General features: G+C 38.4%; 1 protein-coding gene across 1 annotated transcript in view; it reads left to right on the top strand.

Annotated features, from left to right (window-relative positions):
- The first annotated feature begins 5,429 nt into the window (after positions 1-5,429).
- The window catches only part of stmn2b (stathmin 2b), a 33,625-nt gene continuing 18,040 nt past the window's right edge, over positions 5,430-21,014 (top strand). The window contains exon 1 of the mRNA XM_069915410.1: positions 5,430-5,520. Coding sequence (XP_069771511.1) covers positions 5,502-5,520 — 19 coding nt within the window. The 5' untranslated portion in view covers positions 5,430-5,501. The remainder of the gene's footprint in view (positions 5,521-21,014) is intronic.

Here is a 21,014-nt window from a genome sequence, read left to right as displayed (position 1 = left end):
TTATACATACTAAAGGGAATATTTGATTAATAATGATTGATACCTCTCTAGCTTTAGCTTGAAATAAAGAATGATAGTTCTTCCCCTTCCACCACAACATCAGGTTTGAAACTTCATTGCCATGAATATGTGTCTCCTGTAAAAATATAATTGCAGTTTTAAGTTGTTTTAAATGTGAAGCCATTTCCTTCATTTTATTGTATGATTCAGGCCCTTTATATTCCAACTAAGGATATTAATAGAATGAGCCATGATCAGTTATAAAAACTAAATACTAACAGTGATACTAATTTCAAAAATTTCAGTGTGCAGGTGCAGAGCCATGTTTGTGCAACATACACAACAACCTCCAGCCTGCAGATGGCCCTGTTGAACCAGAAAGTACAACTCCAAATGCCGTAACGAAAAACAACTGTAACAATGAAGCACCAATGCAATGCAAAACAGAACCTGTCCCGTCCAGACCCATCCCCTAAGGCTGCTGAATAGCTGCTGCTCAATAACATTGCACTAAATAAATCTAGAAACCCACTATCTTCCAGTGGAAATTAGATGTTCCCACTCAAAACCAAAAGAATAAACATTACCTCTCCAGCTGTTCATACCAGACCAGGAGAAGTCATGTTTAGGTTAAATCACAATACACATCAAAAAAAATGTTTGAAGACTTCTCATAAAGTGTTAAAAAATCTATTGCAGGATAATTTTATCCCATTTTGATAGAAAAGTCTTAACTGTAAATACAATTGAAGTGTGTCAATTTCTTTTCCTTCAACTATTCTAATTAAATCAACTCACAATAACAATGCTTTACCTGCAAAAGCCTTAAAAACAAATGAAAAGTTCAATCATCAGTCCAAAACATTCAACAGAAAAAAAGAAAGAGAAAATATCATTCAAGACTGAGAATGGGAAGTTTGCAAATGTAATCCCAAGCCTCATCCACTGCATGAAACCATTTCTTGTTCCTGCTGGGAAGAGAAATGTGAAGACATGCTGGATACAGCAATGAAGGCTTACACTCACACTTGAATAGCTCAAACATAATTTCCCTGTAAACAGTCTGCTGTTTCATAATTTCAAGACAGTAATTTTCCACAATTCTAAATTGTTTGCCGCGATATCATGCTGTACCTTTACGTCGGGCTTCATAGATCAGCAGTTCCTTTGTTTGATAGCGGTGTAGGTGTATAACCACCAAGTGTGATTTTTGCCCCAATTTAGGCTTAGGCAATAGTGAACAATGCACTCTATCAAGCTCCAGTGGTGTCACAAACCTCTCTTTCCCAGCAGGTCAGAGAAAATTTTTTAAACCGTGCCAGCTTCATTATCTTCAGCCAAACCCATGATACACAGGTTCTGCCGAGATGAAGACAGAGTGGTCCAGGAAGGGGAGAGTTTTATCAGAGATGGACCAGGTGAGTTTGAGGTCGGGGTGGAAGTTGGATGCGAAGTGGATGTAGTTGATAAGCTCATCGTGGGTGCATGAGGTATCCCTGATGTAGTCATCTGTATACAGGAGGAAGAGCTGACACCACTAGACACATCTTTCCTGCTCCTCCTCTCTTGGCCTTCCACAAGGGCCAGTCTCTCCATGATTCCCTGGTGCACTCCTCCCTCCTCACTCATTGCATTTCTGGAACCTTCCCCTGTGCCTGCAGGAGGTGCAATGCTTGCACCCACACCTTCACCCTTACCATAGTCAAGGGCCCCAGACAGGTCTTTCATGTTAAGCAACACTTCACCTGTACATCCAGAGGACTTATTTACTGCATATGGTATGTACAGGATGCCTTTCTGGCATTGTCACATCCAGGGAGATTGCTTCAACTCTGCACCTCCTCTCTGTCTGCAACCACAATAATGACCTCCCAGTGGCCAACCACTTCAGTTCTGGGTCACACTCCCACCCTCACATGTCTGTCAATGGCCTTATGTACTGTCCCACCCTGACCATCCTCATATTGGAGGAACAACACCTTATTTTCCATCTGGGCACCCTCCAGCCACATGGCATGAACATTAAACCTGCTTGCCTTTTCTTTCCCCTCTCCCTTTTCCCGCCTTTCCTGTTCTTTCACCTACACAGCCCTGCCCTGTTACCCCTTCCCCCTCCCACTCTTTTATTCTGACATTCAACGCATTTCTCACACTGATGATGGGCTCAAGCCCAAAAAGTCAGTTATGTATCTCTGCCTTTGCTACATAAAGGACACTGTTTGATCTGCTGAATCTCTCCAGCATTGTGTGTTTTTACTTCAACCACAGTGTCCACAGAATTCTGTGTTTACCCCCGACCCATGCAAGCTGATTTTCCAATGCCAAATCCTAACATTTAGAACTTTAAATTCTTCAGCACTCAATGCTTTGACCTCAGTTATCAGGTTTGCCAATGTATTAGTCAGAGTTTCATGTTTCTTTCCATTATTTCTGACCTTCCCACTCCTTGAATCCAAAAGTGCAAAATATGAATTTTGACACCTTGAAAGTTTTAAAAAGCTAAGCAGAGGAAAAAAGAATATTGAAAGTACAGAGCTGTGATAGAGATGACTACTCCATATCACACCTAAACAGAAGTCCTATCCTTTAATAGACTTTTACACTCTCCAGAAGTCCAACAATCTTCAAGTGATCTGCAAACTTATGAACCCACCCACTAATTTTTTTTCAGACAAGCCTTATATATCACAAACAACACAGGTCCTAATACTGACTCCTATGCAAAACTATTGGTCACAGACTTCCAACCAGAATAACACTCTTCCACCACTTCACTACATGCCAGCTATTTCTAAATCTGAACGATCAATTTACCATGGATACCATACATTGTTATCTTCTCTGCTATATCCTTATCAACCACCTTCACAATGTGGCATTTGTTTGTTCACTTAGTATGAAAAAAAATCTAGTTAAATTTAAAGCAAATGTTTTTTTATTGAACCCTGCATTCAATCATAAATGTTGCTCTTTCATTTCTCTTGTTTGAGTTTTTGTTTAAAATTTAAGACAATGCATTTTTTTTCCAAAAAACTAATTGCACAGAAATTCCTTCTTTGTAAACATATGGTAAATATGGCATGAATTGCTCCATAATTTAATTATTTTGGAGATGACAATTCATAGATTTATCCAACTCAATAAATAGCAAATATTTTATTAACTAATTCTGTGAATTGCAGTGTATCTGCACCTGCAAATTATTTCCTCTTGACAATTTAAGCATCATTTCAAACTTTAATTTATGTTTGAGCTGAGAAAGTCACATTTTAAAAAGTTAAATAAATATAAGCTCATCCAATTGGGACCAGGGTTCAAATCCCACACTGTCTGTAAAGAGTTTGTATGTCCTCCCTTTGTCTGCGTGGGTTTTCCCTAGGGACTATGGTTTCCTCCAACAATTCAAAATGTACCAGGGATGTAGGTTAATTGGGTGTAAATTGGGTGGCATGGACTCATGGGCTGAATTAATTTAAATTTTAAATTAAAAAAAATAAGCAATTTAGAAATTTATGATTCAATATAATATAGATGATCTTATGCTGTGCAATACTTCCAATAGTTCAGGGAGTTAAAATATCAGCCTCACATGATTTAATGCCATTGGTTTGAACAAATGTATTATTCCCACTTAAATTTATTTGTTGCTGTTGAATGATGCAGTCATACAGATTAGTTCAGCTTTTCATTTAACATTATTTCAGTTTCCATGGTCATGACTAAATCCTAAGCCTACTTTTTACTGTGCCTGGCATAAAATCATCCCTTATACCAGAACTCTTACACCAGATCACAGAGTCTCTTTCCCAGATTCACAGGACTTTGGGGACACACACAGCATTTACTGCTCCCAGCTCTATTCAATCAAGACTGCAATTTCACTACTCCACCCACAAACTGCAGCAATGCAGCTAAAAAACTGCTCTAAATCCAGCATTTCACATTGTATACAGTATACCAGGGTCACGATTAATTGAATTATGCCTTTATTTTCACTGAAAAATGAATACTGTTATTTATCAATGAACACCAGTCAATTAGTTTTTAAAATCCACAGACCAGCCAATTAAAAATGTTTATCACATTAGCAAGGTGGAATACCCTAACATTTCAACTAGCAGTGCAGACAGCATTAAGAAATCAAATGCTAAAATGTTGAATGAACCATTATTTTTCTTTCAATTAAGGAGGGTAATGAAGAAATACATCCACTTCAACGTTGAAATCCATTAGGATGGCATTCACCTTTCATAAAGTATGGATAGAAATTCTAAAAATTGAGTTCAAATTCATCCTGGCTAGACTAGGAGGATGGCATTAGTGTTTTTTACCCTGTGTCAATTGCAATGGAGACTCAAGTGGAAACAGAACAATTATATTCACAGTATTCACAGTGGAAATAAAAGCAGCCTGTGTGGGGAAAGCAGAACAAGGAGCTGATTACGATAATAGCAGTGTTGATGGTGATAAGAGTGGCCATCCCGGGGATATACTTTGAAAGCCAGGATTAAATAAATTATATGGGCTGCTTATAAATAGGTTAAATTTTAATCAAATAGAAGATGCGGGTCAAAAAAAAAGCTCAACGAAAACTCGATCGAGCTTTTCGCCCTCCTTGGTTCCATCAGTTGAGGAAAGATGGAACCAGTGAAACAACGATCCGGAACGACGAAAACTATCTTCACACACAGATACCAATCATAAGAGAACATCAGAGCTCAAATTAGCCAGGCCTTTCCATTGGCCACCTGCCAGCACCCATGAGGCTTCCCTTGTTCATTTCTCTGCGCCTTCAGACACCACTTTCCTTTTAATTATACAAGTAAATTAGCCGAGTGAACGCCTTACTTCCAGCATATGCCAACACTTTCAATTAACATGCAAAACTAGGTCATTCGTACAAATAAGCCCCATTCACGATGCATTCATTGAAATCCAAAATGGTTCTTTTGAGTGGGATTTCAGGCAGCATTTGATATTTGTGAGGGCGTGACTGGAACCCCCCTTCCCCTTCGCCCTGGAACCTTGCATCAAGTCCGAGAGTCAACAGATCCGGTTCAGCACCCCGGACAGCACTTATCATTCGCGTTGGAAAAGGACACGGTATAATTTTCTGATATCCTAAAACCTGCTGCTTCCCAAATATTAATTAGTGATATCAAACACTGGGCATCTTGTAAGGGATGTGCCATTAGAAACAGAGGGGTGAGCCAATATTGATTTGAATTTCAAACTGTCCATTGGCACTTTGTACTATAGCATCATTGGTGGATCAATATTTAATGCCTGGAGATCCAGAGAATGCACCAGTCATGTCAAGGGACCTCTTCAGCCAATCTGCTTCGCTTGGCAGATGATTATTATTCATAGAAGTCTGCCTGTATTCTTTCCCTTCCAGAGCTCCACACTGCTGACTCAGTGCCTTATTCAGTCATCTCTGTCTACGCTGCAGTTGCCGGACCCTTTTCCCTTTCAGCCTCTGAGTATTTGCAACCTCCACTATGTCTAAAACAGCAATCGGTAAGAATTCCTTACTTTTGTGGTTGTTCTCAGCAGAACATGTAGCGAATTAAAATATAATGATTTGTTTTTCTTTCACAAAGGTGTATGCGTGCGTGTGATTCTATATCTATATGATTCATTTTATGCTTTTTCTTTAAATGTATAATAGTTTATGAGATTAACTGTAGAGTCTATTGTAATTTTTCCTGTAAAATATACGGTCCAAAATTACCCAGTCCAAAAATTGGAGTGGCACTTTGAAAACCATTGCAGCAGTTTGTCCAGGCGTAACCTTTATCGCCCAAAATAGTCCATTTTAAAAGCTCTAGTTAAATGATGACAGGTCGAGGTCTAACAAAAGATAGTAACCTTCTACATTTTTCTTTCCTTATTTTGCATGATTGGTTTTCTTCTTTAAAGACCAGGGTAAGCCCTAAAACCTGCAGAGAATAAAAGTACATTTGGAATGGTGTGCTGGTGACGATCTTTTAAAAACTGGACACAAGCACAATGCAGGCAGACCCCACCCATGTAGCTTTCAGCAATCAGACACAATCTGAAATTAATCAGCTTTCCTGTTCCCTAGCTGAGATTTCTAGTAAAACAAAATGAACAATTTTACATTAGATATCTTATTCACCAAATAAGAGATCACATTCTGATAACTACAAGAAAGAGCATTTTAAATATCAGGTTATCGGTAATTGAACATAACTGCAGCCCACCATTTAATGAAGGGTCATATTGAGACAATGATCAGGTAAATGTACTGCTCAAATCTTTGCTCTATCTCAATAAGATCGGTCTTAGAAGTATAAGCAAACATGAAAGAGACATTGTGTTTCAAATCAACCAGCTGGTAATGATAATTTTCTGTCTCCATTATTAAACAAACCATCAGGGATTTTCAATAATAAGAACACTACTTTGGAATTGGTTCCCAGTTTAGACACAGATGTCACCATCAGTGTGTGTTCAGTTAATGTGAACCAAAGAATAGAGGGCATTTGTATGTAAATGAAGCAAGCAATGAGTATAGTGAAGAACAAGGTGGGAAGGGCGTGGTGTTCATTCTAAGACAGCTGCCTGCATATGTACTGAAACTAAACTCTGGGAGATCAGCCAGCCCTGCAGTGCTTAGAGAAAAGATCCCTCCCCACTGCACCAATCTGGTCATCAGTATTGATAATTTGTAGTTGGTGAGAGACTGATCACTGCAGACAGCAGATTAAGAATTCTGTTACCATGGAAAGCTCTTCAATTGATTAACGAACAGTTCATCCATGGCAAACAGCAAATTCACTTAAGGAATGGACTGCTGAGATTAGGAGTTCAAAAAGGCCACTGATGAGAATCAAATTTCAATAAACAGCACTCTCAGACAGGCTCTGTATTTAAATGGCCAGAGAAAATGGTGTCCAGGAGAAAAATAGAATAGAATTTTACAATATGCAAATTTACATTAACACTTTGTATATTGCTTACACCATTACTACAAGCATATTTTCATGAGAACTAAGCCTTTCTCCCACATCCGGGCATGCCATTTCATTGTTTTAGCTGGCCTTTAATATCTTCCTTTGTCTTTTTAAAATTTCTTGGTTTATTTATTCATTATGCTTGTGGTATACTGGGGCTTTCCCTTTAAGTAATCAATTCATTCTACTCTTCCTCTTCACTGTTGTATTAACATATTTTGTATGTTACATTCTGCTATGTATGAATGTATGAATGTATGAATCCAAGATCTATGACATTGTACTATTAACAGATTCACAAATTAATTTCCTTAGCAAATTGATTCTTGGAATGGAACTGAAGTATATACATTACCAATGAATTACATCTTAAACACAATTCCTTCTCCCATCCATTCATCGCAGCGTTCATTTAGCTGGAGAGCGAAGTAATCTGGGTCATTGACTCTTCCATAAACACTATCCCTGCCATTTCATGACCAGCCACCAGGCAGTGCAATTCGAGGATATTCCTACTTCATTCAAGGCATCACGCCATGCTTCCACATGGTGCTCATGGTGCTGGAAGATGAAAATATTTGTCCAGCTCTTTCAAGAAAGTAATTTCAAATAGACTGTAGGATTTGCAGTGAAATGCATTTTGTTTTTCCTGGTTGGACATCAGTATCTAGACTAGTATAAACTGGAATACGATTTTACAAAACATTTTCAAGAAAAGGAATCTCATCAATTATTTTACGCTTAGTCATTTCTTTTCAAATCAGTATGACTTTGGAAGAAAATTACATAAATATGATTTAAGCAAGTTGTTAATTCAGAATTCAATCCTCTCCTTCAAAATCCCTTTCTCCATTTTCATCGCTTAAGATGCCGTGAAAACTAAAATCAATGTTGAGATAACTTATTTTAATTAGTCTCATGTCATCCACTCAGTCAATATTAAGAATATACATTGGCATTTATCACCTTCATATTAAATACAAAATTGGATGATTTGTTATGATTCAGTAAATATAGGAGAAATTGCTTGGGCAACACAAGAATATTGCCCTATCAATGTCCATGTCACTGGAATGTTAACGTATAAGTATATTATTGAATGTAGTTCACTGATGTTCTTTCAGTCAATATACATGAAACATTTTAGGACCATCTATAGCTTCCTTCAGATTGATCATTATTCATGATATTTTGTCCTTTGGGTATTGGTATGTCTCATAACATGGTTGGCTATGTGTACACGTATTCATCTACTCCTAATTGCTTCCATGTCAACATACTTCTGTCCAATATGATTAACTCTTAACTGTACTTTGACTTCAGCAAGTCAAAGAAATGCATAAAGTGGACATCAGTGATTCATGAAAAAAGCCTCATCACTAGATTCCAAGAACAAATGAGACTTGAGTGCTGAACAGTTAGTGATGCCTTTGTTAATGGTTCAAGGAATAATTTAGATTACTTGTATGCTCTTCTCTTATTTACCAGACCTTCACAGACAACTGATTTTCACTAATGCCAAAAATACTCAGTGTTGCCTCTGACCTCCCTTGTTTTTGTTTTCCTTGCCACAACAGGGTGATTATAGAGATAAAAATAATACTTAGAATACAAACATGGAGCAGAAATAATTTTGATTACAGGCATACAATTCTTTTCCAGGATATTTCTAAATAAATAACACAGAATAGAAGCAATAGTCTTGTTCTCCAGAATAAAGCAATAGTTGCACATTTAGATGCAATGCATGATGTTCTGTTAAACACTTACTTAGATGTGAAAAAATATTCCTGGCTAAATAAAATTTAATGTTCTTCTTAACAGTAAATGCACCACTAATTACACTTGAGAACATTAGACAAAAGCATAAAATAGTAATATGAGAAAATGTTGTGAGGGGCAAGAAAGAATGATGGTTTCTTTACTAATTACAAAGCAACAAATGCAGGAAATAGTCAGCCAGAAAACATCTGTGTTTAGACAAGCAATTCTGCTCAATGAATGTTCATCAAGACTGAATTATTTCAGAATGTTCCAACATTCCTCACAGCTGTAAATTCAAACAGGAATATGGAGCTAATAACATGGAAGAGGTGAAGTGACTGAAGCAGTAGATACATGGTAAGGTTCCATTTGAAAGCACAGAGCATAGCTTTAGAAGAGAGTCTGAAACATAGGGACAAACCATAGAATTCTACAACACAGAAAAAAGCCAATTGCCCCTTCTAGTCTGTGCCAACCATCATCTTGCTAGTCCCACTGACCTGCTCCCATTCCATAATCCTCCAGTCCTCTCCCATCCATGTATCTATCCAATTTATTCTTAAAACATGAGATCGAGTTCGCATACACCACATCAAATGGCAGCTCATTCCCCACACTCCTACCACTCTCTGATTGAAGAACTTCCCCCCCCCACATGTTCCCCCTAAACCTTCCCCTTTTAGAAAACTATGACCTCACGTATTTATCTGTCCCAATCCAAGTAGAAGGGAAAGAAAGGAATCATTGATCACCTGTGCAAAGTTAAACTACAGCAGTATCTATGCGATGCTCCCTTTATGCAAATTTTCATTTTATTAGCATCTGTGAATTTCATTTTGAAAGTCATGTGGTAATTATCAATTTGATGCCAATATGAATTATATCTCAAATGTGTCATCTAGAACTATTTGACATTGAAGTGATTGTGGTGCAATGTATTCTTGTGTTGTGTTACCATAATTCAATTTCAATATGGTCTGCAGTGTAATAACATACATGATGATTAAAGACTTACCTTCTCATGATTGCTTCCAGAAACCGAGGAAATAAATGACCGAAGAATTAGATTTTTATTTTACTTATCTATAAAATTAGTTTATAAATGGAAACCAATAACTGATCAAAAGTCAAAGATTGTGCATGGGCAACAGAACTGTCACCATCCAATTGATACAGGAAGAGGGAAACACAGGATATTTGAAATGAGGATGTATTGAAACCGTTATGGATCAAGTCTAATTGGAGTTGACAACGTAACAGGAAAACGTGAGTGTGAGCATAACAGGGCAGGTGTGGATCTGACTGAGACTTCATGCATCACAGTGGCCGATGTTAGAATGGTTATATAAGATTCCAATACTCCAGGACATGAAATGTGGCTTCTAGCATCTCCAAGAAACACAATTTGAACTTACTCTCTTCATAAGCCTAGGATAATGATGCAGATAAAATTGCAAAGGAAATAAATAAGAGGATTTGGCTTTAGATTTTGCCATCTGGTCGATGCTTTTTTAAAAATTCACTTGCAGTCATGAAACAGAACAATGGAGCAAGCTTGTGGAGCACCATGTTACCACTCAGATGGGCTGGACCCCAGCTTTTCTGGAATTGGTCTTGCACCTGTCAGTTCCAATATTCCCAAATCCCAGTTCATGTGTGTTTCCCATCAAGGAAAAGAAATGCATGTACTTCCCTGAATCAGCAGATTGCAGAATAGAGCAGTGACTGCTGAATACTTTCCCCTCCCCTCACTCTGCTTCAAATTAATATTGTAATGCACTCAACGTGAAAGATTATTTCATAGATTTTAAAAGGTTTGTCAGCTCAAAATTTGTTATGAACATTTGGATTCTAAGTCCTCGCATTTTAATCTGATCACAATGGAGAAAAGTGAGAATGGGAAAAATAGAAGCAAAAATTCCTCTGAATGCTTTTGACATTAACTGTTTCTGAATGTTGGTTGCATTGGCAGAATTCAGTATAATGTCTGTTAACCTAATACTTTCTCAAAAGGCAAAGAGTATAAAATTGTGCAGTGCCTTTTGGTTAATGGTTGTAATCCATTTTTTTCTCATTATCTGATAGGTTCACAAGGGTGCACATGATGGAATTATTAAATGGCACAGATTATTGATTAACCATCAGTAAGCATCTTCTAAATGTCTGTACTGCAATGGGGAGTACGATTACAATTGAGCATCTGGTATTGCAAAGAGTTTATTATGATAAGCAGTTTAGCTATAAGTACAACGTGTGTCCTTTCTGTAAAGTGACACCATTATTGTTAAAAGTTGCTATTATCTTTCCTGGAGCTTACTGATACTTTTTCTTCCAAGAACCTGTCATAATTATCATAACTCAGGCTGCCTGACACTGGGTCATCCTGAAGGCCCCATCGCTATCTACTCTGGGAACACTTGCCATGTACCTTGATTGGTGTTGCCATCAGTCTCTTTTCTGAAAATATCATTGTCCTCCATTACACTGGTGAAATGGCATCCCTTTCCATCATGACTTGCCATCACTCTCCATTCTGGAATGTCACCATTGTCCATCTTGTGTTTTTCATCACCTTTCATCATGAGAATCTTAACTCTTTCTGTCTTTGGGGTCCTGCCATTCTCCATCCTGGGATGCCATCTCTTTCCATCATTGATTGGCATTGCTCTCCTCTCTGAGGACACCATCTTGAGAGTGCCTTCACTTTTTTGAATATTTTAAATTTTTTTAAAAAATAACATCGATTAGAATGTATTCATACAGAAAATAAATAGATAAAACCACCCCAAACCTCCTTCTCCACCCACTAATACCCACCCTCCTCTCCCTACTACCCATTAAAGAAAGGAGATAATCATTTAAAAACATTCAACTATTCAGCTGTGAAAACCAAGACACCACACCAAAACAGACTGAAAGATTTAATCTTCAAACCAATAATTTTTAAGTAAAGGCTCCATACTTTTACAAAAAAATGGTATTTATCCCTCAAATTACATGTTATCTTTCAAGGGGAATACAGGGTTTCATTTCAGTATGCCATCTTTGCATTTAAAACTAAATCAGATCTCCAGGTGATGGCCAAACATTTTTTAGAAACCGCCAAAGCTTAGAAATTCAATTTGATACATAGTCAATCTTAATCCTAAGGCAAACTCTTCCTCCTTCACATGCTACCACTCTTCATCCCTCTCCACTCTAAGGGTTCAATCACTTTCCTTTAGGTGATGTTATTCCCATCACAAATAAATTAAGCATAAAGAAAAAGTGTTTGGAAATCACTGGATGGTCCCAATGACAACCAATTACTTTAATACCAACTATGCCATCCATAATTATATTCAAATTGAAATATTCCAAGAAAAGGTAGGCCTTTTTACAAATACTTCCTATGTAATTAACAAGTTAAAGAGATATGTGCATTATTTTCTAAATTCATACTTTGGTGATTACAGATGTCACTTTCCATGAAAAGTAACACAATAACAAACTATGATTTGATGATATTTGTTTCGGGACCAATGCAGTTAACTCAGGGCCTGTGTATCAAGAGCCATTATATCTTAACTATTTCACCATTAGACATTGGTTCAGCATTTTGTTTGAATGACAACATCTAGAACACATTTTTCAACTGAATTGTCACCCATTTAGATTATAAGGGCCCAGAGTGAAGCACAGAATCCGTAACTTTTAAATCCATGTAAAATGTCCTGCCTAAACTATAATATACAGTGTTTGTAATGAACCAGAAGAACAAATTAAATTAAATTACATTTTAACAGGCGCTTCTGACCCACATGCTCATGCTATCCAAATGCCCCGATTAACCTTCTACCCCCATATGTTTTAAAGAGTGGGAGGAAAACGGAGCACACAGAAGAAACCCACATAGACATGAGGAGAGCATACAAAATCCTTACAGACAGCACCAGATTCGAACCCAGTTTGCTGGCACTGTAATAGCGTTGCACTAACTGTGCTGCACAGTTTAACATTGTTCCATTGGACTGGCCATTCTCAATGGGGCCATGGCACATTTAAAGTGGGGTGGGGGGGGGGGGGGGGAAGGCCACAGACAGAAATCATTAAATATTTTTAATGTACTCATTGGAAAGAAGTCTGGAAGAAGCCAACTAAACTTGATTGCTTCAAAGGGAAGGGGGCTCATGAACTTTGAGCATAGTCCTAAGGGGACCATAATCAAAGAATAGTTGAGAGTGGCTGCATTAGACATTAATAATCTCCTTCCAGAGACTCTGTATGCAGTTATTTAATACAGTATCCAGTCTCCAATAAACAGCAGTTTGAAAAACAGAAGTACTATTTCACTTGTCAATAGAATTTTAAATTTAATTTAAACCTGATTTAGTATGCAACTTTATTATGAGAAAGAAAATTCAAATAATAAATTTGACAGAGCAGCCAGGCGAGCTGGAGCTTAATTTAATCACCTCTAAAAGCTGACGCTGAGCCCACAGTGCAGAAGTATTCTGTGACACCGATTACCATGTAGCCAGCACACCAACCACTCTAGCACCATCATAAAAAAAATCCTACCCTGTGTGTCAACACCAGTTAAAACTAGTTCACCCGGCTTAATGTTGGCTTGAATGTTTTAATCCGGTGGTATTTATGGCCGAAACCATATCTCATTTAGATACTGCAATGGATGACTTAGCAGTGGGAATGCAAAGCAGAAGTGCCCTGTCTCCACAGGATGCCGAGCTCTTCAAGACAAACACCCTAAAGCCAATGGAGCAGATAGATATGCAGATCAGTATCTGTGATCATCTTCATGGATCAGAGATAAAGTGCAGTAAGAATGACCACACATGAATTTTAAGTCACGGAAAGTATATCTACATGTCATATTCTACCATCAGCAACATTAGCTTCAGCCACTGTTCAAATCGCAACATAACATCACTGATCTTCCAAGGACTTTTAACTCGCATTCCAGTGATCCATCTCACTCTCATACACATGCCCCTGTTGAATACTTCATACCCAACTTTCAATGCTGCCAACTTTGCAGCAATGATAGCCTAAGGTGTGTCATAGATCTGTCTCCCTCTTGTAGAACATGAAGCACAACCAGACAGCATACAGATGTCCTATCTACCAGAAGGAGGTAATGGCATGCCATTGCCATGACTGGTGAAATCAGTGATGGGAATGGTGCTCAAATATCTAATCCTCAAGCCTTGTCCATAATCTCTCTTGATTTGCATTTCAATCCATGTGAATATGTCTATCATATCAACCCCCACCCTCTCTACCCTACCCCTGCACTCCAAAGTACTTGCATCGGTATATACTTTCAGATATCCAAGGACCAACTCCCATCCAAACAGTGAAAGAGCAACAAGAATGCAATGACAAAGAAGACACACATCATCATTCAATTTCTTGTGGACTAAACCAGCTTTGCTGCAGAATGCATTATCAATCTCCGAGTTGTCTGAAGATCTTCTCCAGAGCCTCCTGTGAATAGCTCTACTGAAACTCCCAACCTTCCAGCAACAATGCCGCATTTGTCTATGTGATATTCTTCTTGGAGCTAGGCAGGCAAAAACTCATAGGAGGCAGCAAGTCAGGAAGTTAATAGCTAATTTATACTTCTGTGTCAAGTAATACATCTTAATTGTATAAAGATAGTTTGGACTGTTTGATGTGGTAGAGAATGTGCTATGATCAGACATCTGTTGTGTTGGTCAATGACATAAGTTGTATTTTGCTGGTGAATGGAGCATTGAATTGTGGTTTCAAGCATCCTACTTGGACGTGTTTATCACAGTTAGCTTTCTCTTCTTTCTCAGTTGTGGTCCTCCTTGCACTGCTTTTTATATATCGAGTGGTTCTGGCTACCTCCCTAAGTGGTTGTGCAATTCCTGCTCTGCCTTATAAATCCTGGTTCCTCCACGGTTGCCCTCACATTATTTTGGCTGACAAGAGCTTTACTCTATCAATATAGTGTAGAAACATGGTTTTTGCTGTGTTGTGGTGCAGAGGAACTGATTATTCCAACAGTCAATCTTTAGTTTGCTACTCTTTCCCATGCGCAGCAGGTAGAGCAGACTAACTCAGAATGCCACCTCATAATATCTACCACAGTCTCAGCCACCAGTCTGCATGACTCTTAGTGCAAACTATTACACGTAATTCCATTTCTGGCCTTCAATTATATGATTACATAGGCAATGCAAATCTTATGGTTGTGGCTGTAGCAGGCTGTTTATTTCAGACAGCTTGTCATTACAGATGTATAGATGGTTCGCACTGTAAGCTTTGTTGTGGGTGGACGATTCTTGTCTCGGTATCTTGGATGGACATAGCCTCTTGCTGAGAATTTTTCTTTCTTCTGTCTTTCCCCAAGTATTCATCTTCTCTCAATTTGTCTTGCTCTGTGCATTTTGTTCACTCATGGTGAATCTCAGGGAACATATAATCCAGAAGAATAACTACTTTTATGCTGAAATGTAAAATCAGACATGTCATACAGTCCCTGTAGGCCACACATGTCAAACTCTGGCCCGCGGACTAAATTTGGCCCGCGATATAATTATATTTGGCCCGCAAGATCATATCAAAAATGTATTAGAGGTGGCCCGCTGGCCGCCGCGCCAGTATAGCACATGCACAGTAACCGCTGTGTCCCAGGGTGAGAGAGAGAGAGAGAAAAATCCTGGTCGTTGAAAGGTAGTGGTGGGTGGTATTATAAACACGCTGTCATGTCCCCCCGCCCACCCCCCCACCACAGCGCGGCCTGGCCGGTGTCAGGGGAAGCCAAGGCCGCTTCCCAGCACCTGGAACCCCAGTGGCACAGCGTTTCTTGGAGCTGCAGATGGAGTCGGGACGCCGGAGGGAAGATTGAGGCTCCCCCGGGCGATGGGAGCGCCGGCCGCCCTGCGCCTTCCCACCAGACCAACGGCGGGTGCCCGGAGTACACGTGGAGAGCGAGGCTGGTCGGGCAGGTAGGGTGGAACCCCCCGCCAATCTCGGGAGTGGCATGGTCTGGATCGGGATTAGCCACGCTCACCTGCTCCTCCACTGCTGACCGGGATCCCAGCGCGGTCCTGAGCACGGAGACTGCCCTGGAAAGGTCCTGGGACACCGGCACGGAAAGAAAAGGGGGTCCGAGAGAAACTCAGCAGGTCAAGGGAGGTCCGGGAGAAACTCAGCAGGTCAAGGGGGGTCCGGGAGAAACTCAGCAGGTCAAAGGGGGATCCGGGAGAAACTCAGCAGGTCAAAGGGGGATCCGGGAGAAACTCAGCAGGTCAAAGGGGGATCCGGGAGAAACTCAGCAGGTCAAAGGGGGGTCTGAGAGAAACTCAGCAGGTCAAGGGGTAGGGGTCCGGGAGAAACTCAGAAAGTCAAGGGGAGGGGGTCTGGGAGAAACTCAGCAGGTCAAGGGGGGGTCCAGGAGAAACTCAGCAGGTCAAGGGGGGTCCGGGAGAAACTCAGCAGGTCAAAGGGGGATCCGGGAGAAACTCAGCAGGTCAAGGGGGGTCCAGCAGAAACTCAGGGGGGGCCTGACCTCACCAGGACCGTTGCCCACTCCCCCTCCCTGCCGCAGGCCGACCCGCGACTCGCGGTGACGGGGCCGCTGATCCCCCGAGATGCCGCCCTGCAGCGAGAGCCGATGCCCCCGCACTGTCGTTGTCCAACCCGATCTCCCGTAAACCCCGCCCTCCCGCACATAGGCCTGAGTAGGTATTATGAACTTTAATCTCAGGATAAAACGATCTTCCAATAGTTTCATGTCACAGTGATAAATATATTCCTGGTTAAAAATGGTCCTGCACCTGGATACAAGCTCATTAGGCATAAAACTTGAAAAGTGTGTAAATCAAAGGATATCTGTACCAATGGAAAAAGGGCATGGCAAATAACCCACAATCAGTCACCCATTTGATTGTTTCAGGAATCATGTTATTCTCCCACATTCTCAATAGCCCTCAGATTTTACTATTCGACAAATCCTCTATAGAGAAATATTATTTATTGAATATTTTATTTCTCATTTGTTAATGCTTCTGGAAAAAGTTTATCCAAAACTATTATTAAACATTTATTTTAATAAGAAAAAGTTTAACATTACATATGTTGAAAGAAGAGAAAACATGCAGATGTTGTTGAAAATTTTCAATAATATTTAGTTCGGCCCTCGACTTAGTCCAAGTTTTTAATTTTGGCCCTCCGTGAATTTGAGTTTGACACCCCTGCTGTAGGCATTTGCATGAGTTATGCCAAACATCCCAACAGCTAGAATACAAAAATATTAATCAAAGATGTGGTGATAGTGTCTTCCAATGGGGATGGGGTTCCATCTGAATGTGTTCTTAGCCTTGAGAAGTTGAGAGCAAGTGATGTCTGGAGCATGGACCTTCATCTGACATTGTGGACTTTCTGCTCTGCTCACTGCAGTGTCCATGGCTCCCATTCTTGCTGAGGTACCATACAGTATAGATCACCCCACAAATGTGAAATTATCTGATGCTGTTTTTAAAGCAAATTATGACATTTTGGATCTCTGGGATCACTCCGAGCACGAATAACCATAATACTGAAGTCAGTTTCCTAATGAGTATGTCAATATTAAATGTTAATCATTGCTGTAAGTTATTAACAGAAATTCTAACCGATACACAACAAATTGTAAAAATAACATGTATTCCTTAACCTGAAATGGTTAAGTAAGAAATGGTCTTTGTCTGCAATGTCAATTTTCTGACATGAACCTATTCCTGCATATTGTATTTACATTAGATAAAAGCTATTATTTAGCAATAACCTAAGCCACTCCAGCCTTTGACAGAGACTAAGGTGGATTCATGATTTTAATTTAATTTCATTGAAAATTTGGGAATAATATTTCATATTGTAAATGGCCATCATCCTTCCATACTGACATTTTAATAACTGACAAATGTTTTCATAAAATTGTAGATTGAAAAACATCTATCCACATGAAGCAGTTGACTTCAACACATCTCTATAGATAGAAGAAGTAAATCTTTCACTCAAAACTTATACGAGCAAATCAAAAGATTCCTTAAAACATTTAAACTAGTATGCTATGGTCCTGTTCACTGATACATATATTTTATTCTGCATGGCAACATTTGAATATAACTTCTGCAAAACACTTAAATAAAGATTGCAAAATCTATTTTAAATAACTGATCTATTTTGAAAACAATATATATATATATATATATATATATATTATTTATATATATATATATATATATATATTATTTATATATATATATATATATATATAAAATATATATATTATATATATATACACACATATATACATATATATTATATATATTATATATATATATTATATAAATATTATATATATATTTTATATATAAATATTATATATATATATATACATATACAATGAAACGATTAGGAATTATTTCAAAATGCATATATTTTTTCTAAAACATGATCCCTGCTGGTGCTTTGTTGAACCATATACCTCCATTGACTTTGCCCAAGTTTTTAATATCACCTCATTTTCACAGACTTTAATTGTCAGTGACTTTGAAATGAGCTGAAATATTTCTCTTTCTGTTCACTACTGCTAATTGGGAAATGGATTCAACAAGTTTTTTTTTTCAAAATTTAGACCTACAGCACGGTAATAGGACCTTTCAGCCCACGAGCCCGTTCCACCCAATTACACCAATTGACCAACAACCCCTTGTATGTTCTTGAAAGGCGGGAGGAACCGGACCCTCCAGGGAAAACCCACACAGACACAGGGAGAACATACAAACTCCTTACAGACAGTGCGGGATTCTAGCCCCCGTCCCAATTGCTGGCGCTGTAACAGCATTGCACTAACTGTATGCTAACTCCGCTGCCCCAAGGTTAGCATAGCATTTTCTGTTCTGAAATAATAGCCAATAATTTAGAGCATCAGATTAACAAGTTAGATTCAACTTTCCAGCCTATTCTTATAATCTTTATCTTGAATTATCTTGAATCGTTGATACTTAGGGAATATGTCACGTGTCCAGGCTGTTGAGTAAATGAGGTTATTGTTCACATTAAGCAAAGGACAACTTTCTATTTAATTGATCAATCATTTACATCTCTGTCAGTTCCCTTTCTATTTAGTGGTTTGTATTTTCATTCATTAGAAATCACAAAGAAAATATTGATTCTTTTTCCATAAAATATTAAATGAGCAAACTCACACATTGAATATTGGAAAATAGAGCAAAGTTATTGATGCATAAATTCAGGGGCTTTGATGAAGGCTGAAGCTAAATAGCATCAATTGTGGTGAGAATAGATGACTATGTTACCACAGCAGTGTGTATGAAGATTGTGGTTACAGTTTTATGAAGGGCCATTTTACTTCCCGCTATCTCTTTCTTCTTGGACTGGGCTATACCATAGAATCCAATCATGAATCAAGACATTTCTAAACATCCAGAAGGTATTGAAAGAGAGGCAGAAACACAATGTGTGCAACATTTGAACAGAACCAAGGAAATATTAACTAAGCCACAATGAAACTTGCTTCCTTAAATTTATTTTTGTTCATGCATTTTTGATGGAGTGCCTAGTTAATGAAAATAGTGAATGTTAAGTGCTAGTAAGCCAGATTTGGGTGAAGTTCATTCCAGTGTAGATCACTCCTGAGCCCTAAGGAGATGGCAGATTAAGTTCTGAACCATATGCATAAACTACTGATGACTGAAGAGGTCTGTTAAGTACAATGATGGCAGTTTATGTTTCTATATACATTTTGTTCATGAGTGCTAATCCTAACCTCAAAGAATCTGCTCCCATACACCTACAATTTTCAATTATTTAAATTAAGTTGTGAAAATCACACAAGTATTATGGACAATAGAAATCCTGGGTTGACACCAATATTCCTTACAGATCACAGGGATTGAATTGAAACTATTACTACCTATCAACATTATTTATCATCTATGAAAACATCCCACAACTCCTAGTACCAAATCCTGCAAAACATCCCAATAAAACCTTCTGAAATTCAAGATATCCAGCGCCCATTTCATTACTGGCAAGCTAGAATAACTGGACAAGCATTTTGCTTAATTTTCAGAAAATGTTATCAAATTTAAGTTGCTATCATCTACTCTGATTTAAATGACTTCAAATATGATGAATAGGAGTGAATTAAGAGTATCAGGAGGAAAAAAGCAAGACCGAGTGAAAGGAGAGAGAAAGAAAATGTTTTGCAAGACTAATAGTGGAGAGGAAATAAGTGCCCTTGGGAACTTTAACAATTTGTAGCTCATTTCTTCATTTCAAATTGCGAGAGTTTGCATTTCAATAAAGATGCGTTAAACAAATCATTATTTCTTGTGCAATCTGGGGCATTATCAGATGACTGCAGTTAGTCATGTAAAATAAAATAATTCAATTTCTAAACGTGTAAATCAAAGTGAAGGTGTTTGCCTGTTAATTCTGCTGTATAGGTAAACTTCCTTCAATAAAGGCTAAGCTTTAGCTGTAACTGAATCATTTGACTACACTTTGAATGATTATGAGGGAAGAGGTAATAATATTGTAATAATTGTGAGGCGATTAATCATATAATACAAAATTCTTCATGTACCAACCATTCAGTCTATTCATAGTTTTCAAACCTCTGAGGTTTCTTCATGGGTGATTAAAATAACTATCAAAAACTGTTATGAAGATTTTCTGAATGATAAAGCACAAGATGTCAAATGCAATACTTAAATAACAGCTGAATATAATTGAAATGCCTATTAGAGGTTGGGTGCTAGGCTTGTCTAGAATGAAATACATTTCATCTCTCATTGAACTGCAGACTTGAACCAATAATATAATTCTGGGAATGCTTAACATTGGTGGATGGATCTTTCCCACCCACAAAGCAGAATTTTTTAATATTTAATTTACAGCTCAATTGCACTGAATGAGGTGGAAACGCTTGCTTCCAGAATTTCTCAGAAGAATCTCACTAGGAAGAGCACTTGAATGAGTACAGTGAACAGAAATGCCCCGAAACTACTTTTGACAGGGTTTACTTCAATGGTGTTATCTTCTTCTTTGGCTTGGCTTCGCGGACGAAGATTTATGGAGGGGGTAATATTTATTCAACAGCACGCTCTTATTGAATTTCTGTGCAATAATGCAGCAGTCTAATAGCTTGCATCCTTCTTTCCGGCACTGTCTTGTAAGGAGTTTGTACATCTCCTCTGTCTCTGTGGATTTCCTTCAGGTGCTTCAATT

This window comes from Narcine bancroftii, chromosome 2, assembly GCF_036971445.1.
Source record: "Narcine bancroftii isolate sNarBan1 chromosome 2, sNarBan1.hap1, whole genome shotgun sequence".
NCBI lineage: Eukaryota > Metazoa > Chordata > Chondrichthyes > Torpediniformes > Narcinidae > Narcine > Narcine bancroftii.
The sequence above is the reverse complement of the archived record's forward strand: the minus strand, read 5'-3'. Positions and strand labels throughout refer to the sequence as shown.